Source organism: Leptinotarsa decemlineata, unplaced genomic scaffold (assembly GCF_025532065.1).
Source record: "Leptinotarsa decemlineata unplaced genomic scaffold, Ldec_3_MD MMD2_tig00026314_RagTag_RagTag, whole genome shotgun sequence".
Classification (NCBI taxonomy): domain Eukaryota; kingdom Metazoa; phylum Arthropoda; class Insecta; order Coleoptera; family Chrysomelidae; genus Leptinotarsa; species Leptinotarsa decemlineata.
In genome coordinates this window covers 5,142,212-5,160,622 of record NW_027412684.1, presented here as the reverse complement: position 1 = coordinate 5,160,622, position 18,411 = coordinate 5,142,212, and the positions used below count along the sequence as shown (strand labels likewise).

General features: G+C 35.3%; 1 protein-coding gene across 1 annotated transcript in view; it reads left to right on the top strand.

The window, feature by feature from the left end:
- The window catches only part of Eyg (eyegone), a 105,903-nt gene that overhangs the window by 57,384 nt on the left and 30,108 nt on the right, over positions 1 to 18,411 (top strand). Inside the window, 1 exon segment of the mRNA XM_074181529.1 lies at positions 15,222 to 15,362. Within this exon segment, the coding sequence (XP_074037630.1) occupies positions 15,222 to 15,362 (141 nt within the window).

Genomic DNA, 18,411 nt, shown 5'->3' with positions numbered 1-18,411 from the left:
CAAATTCTTTAATTTTTCTCTTTTTCATTAGTATGTTGAATGAAGTTTTAGAACATTTGAAAAGCTATATCGGGGGTAATGAATTATTTCGGTTGAAAGGAAATCATTCACGGCTAAATCGATATATTTCCACCTGTTCTCCACAAAAACACTTCCTCTCAGTAGACTTCATTATTGCGAATTCTGACAAGCTACAACATTTAAGTAGGTCAATTGTGTGTCGATTCAAATTCAGCTATTCTCCAAAGCTGCAAACAATATGCCGAAAATAAAACATACCTCACCTAACACCTTGCGATCAAATATTAATGATGTCTAAAAAGTGAGCCGCGCTATTTTGCAAAAGACTCGCCCACTGAATAATGGAACATGGACAGATGCCGGACACGCGGCACTACAAGTCGAGAACATTCGGAAAAAAATCATATTGGCAAAGCTGTCAATTGCCAAGACCACTTTTGACTTACTTGTCTATAAATTTGTTCCCGCCGTACTCGAAATTTATCAGACACCGCGACCATTGGCGTGCAATCAATATTATATTTTAGTTGCCAATCAAAGATCGGATGTCTAGAAAATATCATACCAATTCACAATACCGAAAGAGAGAAATGTACGATATAATGAAACTAATGTTTATCAATGGAAGACAATAAATACAGAACGGTCAATGGATCTTCAGACATGCGTCATCAATTTGTGCATCTGAAATGAGAAGACGAAGTAATGAACAACCTGCTCCGAGCAACCTGATTGTTTGATGATAAATTGCTTTAATTATGCAACACTAGAAACTTTCGTCAGCACTTCAATAATTACTTTCTAAACACAATATATTGCATATTTATTATTTCAAAGTTATCTGATTAATAAATTGAAAAGCAGTGTATTTTGAGGGGGGATTAGTTTTTGGAAAATATAGATTTTGGCTTCTTCTCCATAAAAATATGTGAATCCTATTTATAAGTTAATTTCAGATACACACTGGAAGAAAAAGTCCTCTCGAAAAAACTACATGAACATTAAATTTCATGAAGTACTTCAGAAATACCTACGCTTGTATGAGCATTCAATTATATCAAAATTACTTTTTTTTAGTCAGTTTGTACTCCAAATATTCTTGATGGGATTTTTCAGATATATTTTTAGGAACACCAAATGATATAGTAAATGTGGAAGTTTACCACATTTTTCATAAATAGATGAAGAGGAAGAAAGCCAGAACCTTTACTTCCTGAAGATAAGAATAATGATTATGATATAAAATTCATTTGCCATCGGATGTATCAAGTCCATAGTTCATCACTTGTGAAAAAACTATTTGTGTATTACAAAAAACTTCAAACAATAAACTATCAGAAAAAAGTAATGAATGATCAGTATCAAGCTGTTGCGCTCGATATTTCTAAGGCCTTCAACCGTGTGTGGCATTAGGATTTGCTGGCCAAACTTCGATGCTATGGCTTGTTGGATCATTTTTGTGTACGGTTCTTCAGCTTCCTGAAAAAACGTTTTCTGCTCGATAGATATCTCTCGAATTCTTTTACCATCAACGCTGGTGTTCCTCAAGGATTCATATTGTCTCCAACCCACTTTCTATTGTATATCAACGACTTATTGGAAAAAACCAAGAATCCAATATATTGCTATGCTGACGACAGCACACATGTCTCGTCATTCCATTTGTATTCCAGGTCACTGGACACACATTATTATTTACAGCAGGAGGTCATATATCTTAATGAGGATCTAGAAGTGATTTCGAAATGGGGTGAAAGTAACCAGGTTCAATTTGATGCCACAAAAACCCAGGCATCGGTTTTCTCCAAGAAGATGAATGTCTCCGAACCGGATATGATAATGTCAGGTCAGACAATTTCGCTTCGATAAGTTTGTTGGGGGGTTAAATAGACACCAATATACCTTGGCACAATCATGTCGCTGGAATTGCTTCTTAAAAGCTTGGAACACTGATTCTGACCAGAAAACTGTACACACCTCAACAAATTTTGATGCTGTATAAAGCTCAGATCAGACTTTCTTTTTCGTACTGTTTTCATGTAGAAAGCTCTGTCCCCAAACATACCATGAAGTTGCTGGATTCCATCCAGAAAAGAGCCATCCGTCTGATTGGAGACGCGAATATCACGTGCAACCTTGATAGCTCGAAACATCGGAGAAAGGTTGGAGATTTGTCTCTCTTCTATAGATACTTCCACAGGAAGTGTTCAAGTGACTTGGCACATTTGATTCCAGCAAGAGCGGTACATATCAAAAATACGCGACGGACTGTGGCAGCTCATCGTTTTGAGGTTCAACTCAGTACATGTCAAACTTCCACTGTTTAAGAACTCTTTCATCTGGAGAACTGCGTTTATGTGGAATAATCTTCCTGAGAACGTTTTTCCAAATGGGTTTAATCTCCAGCGATTCAAATCCAATGTGAATCGCTACTTTCGCATGGTCACCGCTTTATGAGCGTTTTAGGGATTTTTCTGCAGTGCTTGTGTTTTGTTCTTGAAAAAAAGTTCTAACGATTTATATTATCTCTTCTAGATGAATTGAGTGCAAGCTACCATCCAAACAAGAACCCTGTCTGATTGATCGCAAACTTCACCTGTTTTTTCTTACATTAATTGATACAATTCACACTTATAGGGTAAATATTGCACTGAATTGTATAAGTGATTGTGAATATGGATTTTCATGAAGTTATCTTCCAGTATCATCCAATAATTTGTCTTTGTTTGTTAATATAAAAAATGTGTTGATTCCTGATACAGCGCATGTATCAGGAGATTTTTTACTCCAAATCAATCATTTTCTATTTGTTGATTACCCATAATATTTCAGTATTACATATTCATACAGGTACTATATTTTCGCTTTTGTTTCAGTTCATATTGTAAGTTATTATTTCAAGTGACAACTTAATTTTTCGTATATAATCGTGATATTGAATGAAGACTCCATCAATAATTTATTAGGGAGCAAAACTTATGTGTTTCATCGAATATGACTCGTTTTTTGTAATAAAACCCCGAAGGCGATATTTTGTGTTGTAATAATCATGATAGTTTGATCATATTGATGTTTTCATCAGAAACAGTCAAAATAGAAATGGAACATGAAATGTGAAAAATGATATTACATTTCGAATTCCCCATCAAAGGTATTGTGAAAGGTAAAATGTACATTAGTATGTGACTCAACCAAAATATAAAAAACAATCGGATCATATTCTCTCAACAAAATGCTTTTGTGTATTAATCCCCCCGCCAATGGAAACATTCCTTAACGTATCTTTGAAAAGATGCCGAGTTTTTGTCACTTCTTCAGATTTCATGATGTATTCTGTGCGCAAAAGTCTTATTAGCACTATTTAAGGAAACCATTGTGTCAATGCTCAACTTTTTACTTTTCTCTCGAAAACAAGAATGTCTTACCTGCGACTAACAGTAAGCAATAAACTTTTTCCCGACATACACCAGTATCAGTTCAGTACTCTGCCAAAAAAATGTTCGAACAATGTTTACATCGGCATTGCCATAAAAATCAATGGTAGTGATTTGTCATTGACATCCGACATTTTTCCACAGTATCAAGCGTGCCTCATAGTGCGGTAGCAATTGACGAATACTAGGTACTGGTTTCAATTCATCCGTGTGAGAACATTGCTTCAGGTATAATTATTACCAAAATTTGTCAATGACACATCTCTAGTCTTATTGACTAAAGAGTTCCTCAAACATTCACCATGCTATCAATTGTTTGTCAGGATTCACTTCATTGCTATCTCCATGTTGTCAGAAAATACATCTATACAATAAGAAACTGAAAATTTGGGCAATAAGAATATATAAGGAAAAAAATGACCCCACCTCAGGTTCCCATAATCATTTATGTAAGTAAGGATTATAGTTTTGTTATAAAATAGCAAATTTTGCAAACCTGACCTGAAAATGGACTTATGTCGAAAAAACTGGAAATGAAAAAAAAAATATGAATAAATTATTAGTTTATGAGTGAACTATTGAAAATAAAAATAAGTAAATTTAGGAAAAATAACAGACAAAAATTCGTGACATGCTTATCGAAATACCATTTCAAAATCATACAAGTTTTCAAAAATTTAACTTGACCGACTGATGCACTCTTTCATAAAAAATTTATTGAAAAGATAAAAAACTCCATAAGATATTTTACTTTCATTATTATGCTGTTAATTTTCACGAGGATGTATTGAAAAATTTCTAGACTAGTATAGCTGCATACAAAATTTTAAAGACAAAGAAATTCATTATTAAATTAATTTCCTCTCAATTGAAACGAACCTGCAACGCCTTTGGACCTTTGGAAAAATGTTGCTTCTCCAACTAAACCTACACAACTTCTGTCACTTCGTTGGAAGAAAATTTACGACATATCTGAATTTTTTCTTGTTAAGAAAATATGTGATAGTTGGATGGAGCCAGATTCAAGTTTACTGTACTCAAATATAATACTCCATTGTGAGATTCTCACTGAACAGTTTACAAAACCTCGACATTTTTTTTACATATGCAGGTGGAAATCTCCCAAATTGTTATTTGAATGAGTTATGTTAGATTTTCATCGAGTATCAGCAAGTTCCATCCATGACTTGGAAAGTTTGCATTTCTTTCAAACTTGCATTTTTCATGCTTCTACACTTTTGTTCAACCTGAAGATATTTGGAGATCCATTTTACAGGAATTCATCACAGGTCCGAATCAAAGTGAATTATATGATGAGCATGTCCATATGAAATATTTGGTTCTTCAGATATTGGTTCTAGCCCAATTCGACGGTTTGATAAAATACAGTCACGAACTATTTCGATATTTATGTAGAAACACTTCTTTTCGGTCGGTCTGTGACAAAATGAATGAATTGAGTAGTAGAAATACTAGAATACTCTTAGAAGTTGATACTAGAACCAAAATATTCAAAAGAGTTGAATATGAAAAAGTGATGGAGTGATATAAAAAATTATAGAAGATAACTGAATAATGAGTGTAATGATTTGTTGAGGAAACAGTTTTCTGACTTGAAATGAATAATATCCATTAGAAAGTGTTACTGAGGATAATCAAAATTTCAATAATCTACAAAAAGTTTACGAAAACAAAGAAAAATGAATGACTGAGAAACAGTTTTCAACCAGAACAGTGTGCAGTGGTAGGTTTGAAATATTTTTCTCTCTATTTTCTCATCGACATTTGTTTTTGTTCTTGATTTTTATTCTATCGTTACAAAACAATTGCTGATAATTTGTGGTGATACCTTTTGTTGAGAATAAAAGAAATATAAGGACCGATACTCTCCATCTAAAAAGAAATCATCATTGCCAATACCCGATTTTTGTCTTTTGTTCAAGGAAAAAAAATCAATTTGCGCTATTCAAATAATGAGTACCATAGTTTCAATCATTTTTTATTTTAGATCAATTTTTTGGAGATTTGATTTTTGTGGTACACTTTTTTCACTGATCTCGGTGTTCTGTATCTGTATCTGTAGAGTTGGGGAGGTGAGTGTAGATTCACAGCACTTAGGCCACATGTGACCCATTGTACATCCTCCCGAAGAGTTGTCCTCCTAGGTCATCGTCCATCCTGTCCTTTGCAGGAGGGTGAACAGGTCACTAGGAGACATCTCCTTTATATTGGCAAGTGTAGGCCAAGACTCGCCTAACACACACTCTCTTTGGCAACCTTGAGATCTCTCATGGTGGCATTCGCGAAGGTCTTGAAAGGTGCAGCGATTTTATTGTCGTTGCCCGGCTTCTTCAACCTTCTTGGGGTTCCCTCCATGGAGGGAACCCCAAGAACCCCAAGTAAGGGAGCTTTCCTGCAAGGGCAGCCGGTTCCTTGCTTTTATTCAAGGCAGCTCTTGGCGCCCGCCGCAGAAAATGCCGTGCTGTTGAAGGTGATCTGTTATGTCCAGCCTCATTTCAAACGATATATTGGGGAGCACTTCTGTCCAGCCTCGGAATTGGTTTTTGTTTTTGTTGTTTCTGTTTTTGTGTTGTTTCATTCATGTGTATTCCCACGAGTAGCAAGGGAAGAGTTGGTCATCTCTGGCAGAGCCCTGTATTACCAGAGGAACGCTGATTACTATGAGGTTTCGCCCAGTTCCCCAAGGGGATCGTACGTGACCACATATCACCCTGTGGCCATTCAGCTGTCGGCACGATTCCTCACACCTTAGCTTAGGTAGGCTGGTCCACGGTGGCATGTTTTGCAAAGGCTTTTGGGGGGTTTTAGTTCCCCTCGCCCTACTTATTCCTGCCACTGACCAGGAGTCTGGCGACCCTGTCCGTAAGGCCACATTGGCTTCCCGGACAGGGCCCCCAGTCCCCTGGCCGTTCCCCTATCCACCACCTGGGCACGCGCCCAATAGGTAGCCCAACCACAGGTGATGTCGGTGTTTTTACCGATTCACTTTTTTTTCAAAAACTCTGGTAGCGAGAAAAGAGATAGTACTGCAAGAATTGAAATCTGTCCCGCGTCTTTTATTCAGTTCTTTTAATAAAAAATCATTCAACTGATCAATATTTTCCCAAATTGCTTCAGGTGAACTCGGCATGTCTGTGAAAGGAGTATTGAAATTTGTTGGATCTTTTCATCGTTTCTTCATCATTGTGCCATAGGTCTATAGTTATTGACAAAATATTTCACAGGGGGTGGGGCCCAAGTAATCACACCTGGCATATTTTACGCATCTTGGATCACATCAAATTTAATGTATCTACATATTATCAACAATGATATCTATGAATGCTAGTGTGTCCATTATATTGATACGGAGACAAATGTTGCCGTTTGTTCCCGCACTATCAACGAATAAAGGCATCAAAGGAATCCAACGAGTAGATCGTACAATCCGAATCGGTTTCTTGACCATATGGGAAAAGAGATAATCATGCTCTATGCATATTGAGTAGGAATACGTGATTGATGAAATTGCAGGTAGTGATATTGACACTCAACTTTTTTCACTAGAATATCCGCGGGAGTCTTAGTTTCGAGAAATTACGGAAAGAGCTTTCAGAATGACGTGGATGAAAGTATTCAGACACATAGTAAATATCAACGTCTTTGTTTTGGAACAAAGGTAATGGAGTTGGTATCCAACCCCGTGTAATATTATTGACATTGTCAAAAAAAAGACTTCACTAAGTTAGTATTTAGTTCTGAACTATAAAGTGAAACTAAATTGAAAAATTAACTTTATCAAATCAATAATGAATCATTTATCAAGCGTATTTATTATAATATAAATTATCGATAGCCTACAGCACCTTTTACCTTCTACAGTAATTGATTGCATTCCTTAGTGTTTTTTCAATCGATCCTATAAAAAAGTCTGGTGGAATCGAATCGGAAGATAAGGGTGGCCATTCTGTGAAACATCTCCTTTCAATCCATCAACTCGATGAACTGACATACTAGTACTAAGCAATGGAAAATAGTACATCATGTTGACAGACTACCCCATTTCGCAATAGAGAAGTACCTGGATGGCGTTGTTAATGTATGTCATAACATGATTATTATGTGAATTGTTATATCCTTTAACACTCAGGTTCGCTTTCAATAAGATAGTTCCGATAATACGGGTGACCAAAATTTCATACATTCACTTTGAGGGGCATTTGGTATGAATTTAGTGTGCTATATCAGGATTTGAATCACTCCATTATCGAAAATTTTGAAGATCCATTTGCTCTTGCGGATGATGATGTGTTCCACAAATATGTACTGCAGTTGACGCATTCGGAGAAAATTCAAAATCAATCCAGCTTCGTTCATTTAATGAATCATTTCTATTCAGTACGGGTGGAATTTCTCTCGATGAAACATTCTGAGAACGTGTGAACGAATCCTGATGTTTGGGACAATTAAGTCAGATACTGCATATATTCCATCAAGACAACCTGGCCTAGAACTGCAACATTAATGCTTCTTTCGTTATTGACTATTACTCAGTGTCTGTTAATGATAATCACCAATTTTCATGATTTGATGTGAAATTTTCATTACACATTTCTGCCCAGAGGTAGTTTTCTATAGTACGTTGCCAATATTTTTTAAAACATGTTTCATTCAACTTTTTTTCTTTTTATATTCAACTGACTTTCCCAGACTTTTGAAGGATTTTCTGTTGAAGAACATTCGTTACTACACTTCACTGTTAGATTTATTTTTCTTATTGACTGTTGGACAGAGAATTTACTTTTGTATGAAAGTTGAGAAATGTACGTATTTCCAGCTAAACAACTACTAAAAAGTTCAACAAAGTAAATAAATTCACTTGGTCAAACAAAAAATGTATTTTCCCATTTGTGATTGCGATAGAGAGAAATGAAAGACGAATGAGTTAATTTTTTTGATATCGTAATGGAGTACCTCAGGGTTCTGTATTGAGTCTATTATTCAATCCAAATGTTTTCGAAATTCCCAACATCGAAACTGTAAGATGCGATGTATGTGATGTTGAAGAATTTGGTGAAGAATGGTTTGGAGTTGAATAACTTTCATTTCAGGAGCTTTTGCTGAATACAGAAACGTGAAATATATAATCAATATTGAATTTTGAAAAAACAATTTCATAATAAGCATAATTCAATTTTTATTCAGTAAAAGTGAAAATACCATCGATACTGAATATATATATTAAATTATTAGCAAACCTGTATAATTATTTAGACAAATCAGAATAGTATGATATCGGAGGTATTTCCAATGAAAAAAATAAGAAAGTAGATACCCAAATGTTCTAAGTTAATAACTTCATATCCAATGGACTATGTCATGGGGATTGATACTTTGATATTCCTAATTTATTCACTTGGAAAACTCAATAGTTAATAAAGAAATTGAAAAAATCATCAGAAAGGGACACATTCATCACCAGGCATTTCTTGCTCTGATTCGATTGCTAATGAAATCAAACAACTATCATTTATCGTATTTAGAAATGAAATGAAAACAATTTCTGACTTCATAGAAACTGAATATTACTGGGATATTTTTCCAACCTCGAATTGTTATTTTTATCACCTCGACACGTGTTTCGATCACCAAGTGGACATCTTCAAGAGAAGTTTAATCTTCCTATTGAAAATGATCACGTGGTGATGGAAACAAGTGTCGAGTTGTTAAAAATAACTATTTTATGTCCGGAAAAAACTCCACTAATATTCATTACTACACCAAGGGTTCGAAACAGTGCATCATAAGTTATGGAAACTATAAAAGAGTCATTTGGAGGCAGATAGTACATAGGTACTTTTCTGTTTTTTCCTATGAGAAGTATATTTGTCCGTTTCTTCATCGATATGCAAATTCAATTTACTCAAAATTGTTATATTTTTCACTCATATCAAATTGAGAATATTCTGAAATATTGTATTCATTGACAATCTTATCAATACTCCTGCAAACTCCTTCTCGAGTATTTTTGACCAAAATGAAAACATATCCCTTGCTATAAACCTGTTTGTGATGTAAAATGCGATTTGTAATATAATACAAATATATTATTGACAGTACCACTGTATTTTTTGTGCAAGGGGTCAATTCAACGGTTCGTGATCTTTTCTAATACAATTCGAATTATAATGAATACACAAACTCCAATTATCGATTGTCGGACTCTACACACTACAGGATATCTAAGGTATGTTGATGTAAACGGTTCGACCACTGTTTCAGAAATCAGTAACCAGATGAGGTTGATTAACTATGTTTTTGTCGATACGTTTCGAAATTTACCGATTGAAAACACCTGCCGAATGTGCTATTGTACATTTCGATCAAAGAACAATAAATTTGGCAAAATACATCTGCCAGGAGCGTCTATATTATTCGGAAAGGTACATTCATCGACTTGAGACTCCAGTTGTCTATTTTGGCATTCACATGTTATTTTAATTAGGTTGTCACCATGGTTATAAATAATTCAGTTAACGGGCAAACTTTTTTCAAAAATTCAAAAATATTCACACCCACGTCCTGTTCATTGAAATAATATGGAATTTTAAAGTTTTATAACATATTTTGTCATGTTGATGTTGAGATATGATAATTTCAGTAATAAATCGAAAAATTTTCAAAAATATACGCTTTCAGTTATTCAAATTATTAACAAAACAAGTACTGTTCCCAATAACCAGAACTGCATTACTCTCCTACACGCGCATTTCACCAAACGAATTGGTGTCTTCACCAAACGCGCTTCGAGAAGAGTATTGTAGTTCTGGAGATTGGGAAGAGTGCTTCTTTTGAATTCATTCTATGCCAGATGTTCACGTTTCACCTTTGATTGTTCAGATTATAATAACAATATCCCTCAGACGGTTATTACACCGGATTTGTCGAATGAGGTTCAAAATATTTGAAGCTATTTATTTCAGTCAATGTTGAAGCTTGACCATGTCCAAACTTGTAGACAGATTGAGTTTTTTGAAGATCTGTATATTGTTGTGAATTTTGCAACTGAGTTCGCGACTTTTCTTCTTATACATCCCCATTGAGTTCAAATCAAATGAATGGAAATAATAACTGAGAGCACCGTCTACAATATTTTTTGAAATGAAAGCTCATCTATCGAACCACCAGCATACAAACACCATAGGATTTTGAAAATGGCATTTGGTGTGTCCGTGTTTTGTTCAAAATCAGTTATTCTATAAATACTCGTACCACCATTCTGGTATTTCATAAACACACTGTATATAATTATAACTACAGAACCTTTTAAGAGACAAAATGGGAAAACCATCTGTTAACTTAACTCTTTGTTACATAGGAAGGGGACCATCTACGATAGTCACTTCCCTTGTGAGTATTTCAACATTCACAACCACAACACACTTTTGCATTCCGAAAGGTGCCGACAAAAAGTTGTGTCATTATAGTGATATAAAAATCTTTTATGGGCATCGCATTCAACAAGCCTTATTACATTAACCGAAAGCGAGTATCTGACGATTTTTGGTGCTCAGCTCCGATTTGTTTTGCTGTATATGATTATATTGCTCCACTGAAACTGGATAATTCGTATGAAAAGTAATTTTGTTCAGTTTTGCGGTGTTCATTAGCAGACTTATTAATTACTTAGGATGAACTCTCCACTCTGTGTTCAGAGATAATACAAAGTAATTTTGCCACCAGTGTGGCGTGTAGAGCCAAAACTCTTTGAGTTATCATGTGAGAGCACAACAACTCTTTTAGCATTAGGATTCCGGAAAAAAAAATCTCAAAGTAGAAATTTTCAGCTACCCGCTTCAGGCTGACACCTAGATGGCTACGGAAATGTTGAGAACTGAAAGAATTTACAAAGACAGAACAGATTTTCGAGAATGGTACGAAATGAAAGGATGGTTTGTATGTCATAAATAAACATTTCGAACCCATGTTGATCGCAGCGTTTTTTACCGAATTGGGAAAACTATCATTCGTTTTCATGAACAGAACACAAGTACTACAGGAAAATCCTTGACACCCTCTAAGAGCGGTGCCTGTGCGAAAGTTACTAATCACGTTGGATTTGAGATTGCTGGAGATTACATTCATTTGAAAAAACATTCTCCGTAAGTTTTTTCCACATAAACGCAGTTCTACAAATGGAAGAGTTCTTAAACAGTAAAGTTTCACGATGAGCAGCCACAGTTCGTCGCGTATTTCTGGTATGTACTGCTCCTGTTGTGCCAAGTCACTTGAACACCTGCCGTGAAAGCATCTATAAAAGAGAGACAAATCTCCGACCTTTCTTCGATGTTCCAGAGTATCAAGGTTGCAAGTGAACTTTGTGTCCCCAATTGGAAGAATGGCTCTGTTCTGGATGGAATTCGGCAGCTTCCGGGTATGCTTAGGGGCGGGGCTCCATACATGAGAACCATACTCCAAGGAAGATCTGATCTGAGCTTTATGAAGCATCAAAAGTTGCTGAGGTGTGTACAGTTTTCTGGTTCGGAATAGTTTTCCAAGATTTTGAGAAGCAATATTTGCAATTACAGCTACATGATTGTGCCAAGACATATTAGTGTCCATCTCAACCCCAAACAAATGTATCGAAGCAAAAAGCAGTATTGTTTTTTCTGACATTATTATATCCTGTTCGGAGACATTCATCTTTTTGCGAAAAACCGATACCTGGGTTTCATGGCATTGAATTGAATCTGGTCACTTTCATCCCTAGATCCTCACCTCTAGATCCTCAATGAGATATGCAACCTCCTGCTGCAGGTGAAGATGTGAATCCGCAGCCGATTTCCTGGAATCCAAATGGAATGATGAGACAAGTGTGCTGTCGTCAGCAAAGCAATATTTTGGATTCTTGATTTTTTTCAATGAGTCGTTGATATACAATAAAAAACGAAGAGGGGATAATATGGATTCCTGGGAAACACCAGTGTTGATGTTAATAGTATCCGGAAGATATCCATCGACGGCCACTTGCAGGGAACGTTTTTTCAGGAAGCTAAGGATCCATACACAATAAATATAGTTTGAAAAACAAAAAACACGCTTTTAAAGAACATAGAACTGAAAAGTTAAAAATATTTTTTAAATAACCTCAAAACAATAACGAACGAAAAATACTAGTATTATTATGAAAAAAGCGACGGGAGCTTCATATACAAAAAATATGGCACAAAGCGCCCACGCTATTTTCACAATAATACCAGTATTTTTCGTTGGTTATTGTTTTGAGCTTATTTTAAAAAAAGTTATTTTTAACTTTTTAGTTCGATGTGCTTTTGTTTTCAAAAATATATTTATTTTTCATTTTTTAGTTTCGAATGCTATAAAAGCGTGTCTTTTAGTCTTTTTTAACTATATTCATTTTATATAAATTTTGGAATCAATCAGCCGTATATTGTTCAGAAAAATGACCACTGATAGTTTCCGATTCGGGAGAGGGAGTCTAAAAATCAGCTACCAAGGCAGTAGGCGCGCAAAGGAGGGTTATAAAGTGGCAACAGGCGCGCCTGTTAATGAAAAAATACTGTTTTATTCATTCATAAGTTCATGAATTATATCAAGAAGGTTACGTATACCGCCATCTACCCGCGAATAGATCAAGCAATACTGTCGATATATCAAGGAGGTTACGTTCAGCGTCATTTGCCTGCTAGTAGATCAAGCAATAATGTCGATAATTCTGTCAAATATAGATCCAGATATGAAATGAAAACAAGAGTTACAAACAAACATACATACCGTGAAGCTAATTTAAAGCGTGTAAAAATGATCCGACAAGCCATAGCATCAAAATTTGGCTAGCAAACTCTGGCGTAGTCTGAGTTGAAGAAATTTCAACTAATTACCTACTTGTCTGGTTATCCCAAATGATCTCTATCTGACTAATACTATTCCAGAGGTCTCCTTTGAATTTACTTCAACAAAAGCATTTCTAAAAGCCCAGAAACGTTATGTCAGTCGAAGTTTGAAGTGGTATTGTACCAGCTGCAATTGAGAGGAAATGCAGAGTTGCAGAGCCAATATTCAATTTGTAACTGCACAGATTGAAATATGTCGAACCTAAGTGATTTTGAAGGAAGTGATAGGTCCGAAAAGATCCAAAGTCACATAAAGAAAGAATTGCCACGATGGAACATAGATCTGATTTTGGTATTCCCTTTTTATATTCGCTTTGCTTTGCTTAAATCCCTCAACAGGTTTACGTTAACTCTGATAATTCCTTACAAGAAACTGTTGCTCTTCTGAATTGAAGTCAAACATGTCTTTATAGGTTACGGTCTTGAGATGTAGAGAAATCTACGACTCATTACAATCGGTTTACAAATCTACATTTCGTTTCCAGTAACTACTGATTAGCTCAATTTCAAATAGCCACATCATCCTGTGTGAAGTATCATAATATTGCCTTGTACTGTTTCCAGTTCAGTCCTCGCAATAAAATATTTATAATATGAACTATGTCAGTGAATTTATGATTCGCATTCATTATTTCATGATCGTTCATTGTGGAGTAAGTAATACAAATTAAACTCAAACTCTCTTCTAAAAAAGATATTTTTAGCACTCGTATACCGAATTCAACTGGAGTTTTCATTTCGTCTGAAATACATAATTGAATCTCTTGAATGATATCGGAAATTGGTTGAATTATTGTTATTATTGCTCATGACGAATTAGCGGATAGTAATTTGCCAATTCATTACGAAGTATCACAAATACGTTTTGAACGGGACCACACACCGGGTTGTATCTGTATTTCTCTACTTGTTGTTTTATTGAAAATATAGAATTATGATTGAATATATTTGTTTTAACAACTAATCGGTAACGATTCAATTACAAGATTTCTTTCATCAACGTATCGTGTGGTGTATAGGACTAATATTTGAATAGCCGAAAAAAAAGTTGATTGAAGTGAGACAACCACACTGTCTGCGCATGTGTATATATTTCATATTAAAACAAATGGGCTTGAAATAGTAAGCAAGTCCTAAAGCTTGAAATAAGTTATAACATTTATTAAGTCTGAAATTAAAATAAATCCACTTATGGAAAAATTAATTTTGTTGTAAAAAAGCATGATTCGACAACCCATCTTCATTTCGGTCAGGTTAGAGCCTGGGTGCTAAATATACATTGTTATAAATACTTGGGGTAAGGAGCTGTTTCCCAGATTGGAGCTATGATGAAAATCCAATTTAAAGAATCCCACGCTTTTTTACAACAATATATATATTATATATATATATATATATATATATATATATATATATATATATATATATATATATATATATATATTTTGAAAGATTTATTCTGATTCCAGGCTTATTGAAAGTCATTAGTTACATCAAGCCGCAGGACTATAAGTCCTGCGGCTTGATGTAACGATGATGTAATGATGAATTTTTTATTTTGAGTTGATAGTGAAGCGTGTTTTTTTTAGTGTTTTAAACTATTATTCATTATAATTACGATTTGTATAAAAACTGCAAAAAATTTGGTTGAATATGATGGCAACCTACTCTCCATAGATTTAAAACCCAATGTGGAAAACTATTTTTTTTCTAAATAGTTTTCTCAGTCTGTTACTGACAGTATAGGAACATTTTCAAACGAATACATGATTATCCCCTACCACGTAGTAACATCTACATCCATCAATTCATCAAATACAAATGGTAATTCATACTTTTGTAATTGTTTCAGGAACTTTGAGGCCACCCGGGTTGATTGGAGGTAGTAAACCCAAAGTAGCCACCCCTGCAGTAGTTTCAAAAATAGAGCAGTATAAAAGGGAGAATCCCACGATATTTGCCTGGGAAATACGAGAAAGACTGATATCGGAAGGTGAGATTCAATCTATATATTAGTTCACAATTGCAGGAAAACTTATAAAATCAGAACTTTCACTTTGTACTCCACTTTGAATTGACGAATATAGTGAAAAAACAAGTAAGTGAACACATAAATATGAAGGTGATTCAAAAACAACAGTTTTCTTAACATTCAAGATATGATAATGAGCAGAAGTTGGAAGACATTATTGATGTGAAGAAGTTACTTTCCTGGTTTTATTGGACGTGGTCCGCAGGTTTTTACGCCTGACGTTTCATCTACTTCTGCGGAAGACATCATCAAAGGCGATGTGGTATCAATCGCAGTGCCCAACTCGGTTCTCCCGTTGTTCTGAATGCATTAACTACGATGCTTTGACTCCAGTTTTATATTATTATTAGTGAGCGTGGCTTGGATTTCATGACCTTGTTTGTATACTTCTTGAGACAGGTACCCAGATTTTGTTGATGTTCACCACTTCTTTGTAATTTGTTCAGAAAGATGGGTACCTACACCGACCCGCAGCTATAGAGAATCTGGTGTAACTTGGGTGTTGCTGAAGGTTCTCTGTCGTCTTTAACTGCCCTTAGACTTTGTCTGATACAGTTTGTTGGCCACGTCGTGTTTTTTTAAGAATATCCCAATCCTGATTCTCCACCATAAGGAAGGAAAGCTCTTCGCTTGGGCAGCCTAGCTGGAGTTATTTTGGCATTCTGTCCTGTATCGTATGGCCTGCTCGAATTCTCCTTTGCTGTACTTATTTTATTTGAATGCATTCTTCTTTAGAACATGCTCTCAACAAATGAGTCATACTCTCATTATCTCATTCGAAAATACAGTTATACTCGATGAAACTGAAAATTACTATTCAATAGTATATAGAGAGACAATAGAAATTGAAACACACAGGGTTGATTTTGATAGAAGAGAAGAGGCAATGAACCTCAACGAAACTTGGCTACCTGTCCTTAGAGGTAAGGTTATTCAATTAGGAGGAATCAAGCCACGTCCATGTTCGGGACAACGAGAGTATAAACTGGAGTACTGCGGCCGTTACCACATCGCTTTTGATACTGTATACCGAAGTAGTAGGCAAAACTTCATTCATAAAAAGCTGTAGTCCACGGTCAGAGAATCCGGAAAATAACTTGAATACAGTTATTTCCGGCCATTGTTGATGATGAAAAGTTGCACTATTTGTTTTGTTCAAAATGTAAAGCGAATTGTTTAGGAGTCACAGAGTTCATATTCTCTTGAAGATGAATACTACTCTTGCCGGCTCAAGTTCGTGAATATCAGAAATGATCCAGATCGTAGAGCTGAATAATTTTTACTTAAGTTTTGATCGGAGCATAGCAGACCAGTTCGCACTATTACTAGATGTAAATACCTACTTGTGGAGGTACAAGCACTCCTAGAAAGATGAACTAGCTCATTCATTTATGAAAAAAGCAGAAAAATCGAAAGCGAGCTGACGGAAACTTCAAAGTCACAAATTTGTGGAAGAGGAAAGTACCATAAGTTTTATCAACCAGTAAAGTCTAGTGTCACTGAATATGTTTTGAAGAATGGCGATACATAAAACGAACTTTGCTTGAATTTTTTGTGATTGGTACATTACGAGAGTATCGCAAGATTTTGCAATTCTTTAAGAGCTAGTTCTTCATTTGCAATTTGCCCCAATACCGCTCAATTTGTGGATTCCACAATACAGGTTGCACTCATTTGTTTTGCCTTGCCGATGGCTTACATCGTATTTTAGTAATACGTGGTAAACTATAACTATTAATCGTTTTGGGGTTTAATTGAATAAATATCGAAGTTTTGAAAGTCTTTTATTAGAAGTACTGCGTGAATTCAATCCTACGTGAATCATCATTTCGGCACCACTCATATAATATCTCAAAAGATTTCCAACTGAGTTTGTGCATTTTGATGAAAAATATCTGTTATTTCTAAGCTGCATTGTATACAGTGCATTTCTTTGATGTCCCCCCCTTTTATATTTTGAACGGGTCCACTCAAAATACTGAAATTTTGGATAATGAAATTAATGCATAAATACTTTATTTTGAAGTGAAATTGTCAGATGAAACTTTTAAGATAGCGACTAGGTGCCATCTGGGAACAAAATTAAATGGAAAGGGGGGTCTTGTGACACATCTTTTTGAAGCTCCTGATAAATGCTTCACAACACTGGAATATGATATCAATATCTTCAACTACTACAAAATGGCGAAACTTTTAATAATTGCCTGAATACATTGATATTCAACAACATAATATGAGGTAATAAGCTTGAGGTCAGTTAAGAAGATGCTCGAAATAGTTGCCTTGAACTTCTTGACATACGAATAGCCTATCCGATATTTCACGCCGAACATTTTCGAACACAGTAACGTCAATATCTCTACAAATATTCATTATTCTCTGCCGTATATTCAATATTGAAGCAGGTTCAGTTTCGTATACTTTCTGCTTAAAATAGCCTCATGAAAAAGTCCAAAGGTGTCAAATCTGGCGAGCGGGCTGGCCAATCTGTAGGAACACGACGGCCAATTCAACGACCAGGAAATGTAGTATCCAATAGATTCTTACTTGTCTGGAGTAACGTGGTTGTACTCCATCTTATTGGAATACAATAGCCACATCGAATTCATTAGGATTCGTTTCGACGATTTCAATGATGATAGGGTCAACAGTAGTTTCCAGCATATTCAAATGCAGTTTCCATGTTGAATTTTGATCAATGAATAGAGGCCCTACAATATGGTTTCCCAATATTCCTGCCCAAACGTAAATTTTTTCTAGATATTAAGTATGTGTTTACCGGAAAACGTGGGGGTTGGTGTCACTCCAATAACGGCAATTTTGTCCGTGAACATTGCCGTTCAAAAATAATGTACATTCGTCACTGAAACAAATATTGTGGAGATAGGTAGGATGCCATGCAATGGTTTCCCTCATGATTTCGCAGAATTTCGTAGGGTCACCTTCAGTTAATTGGTGTACCATTTTAATATTATATGGATGATACCAATTCCTCTTCAAAAGTCTCCAC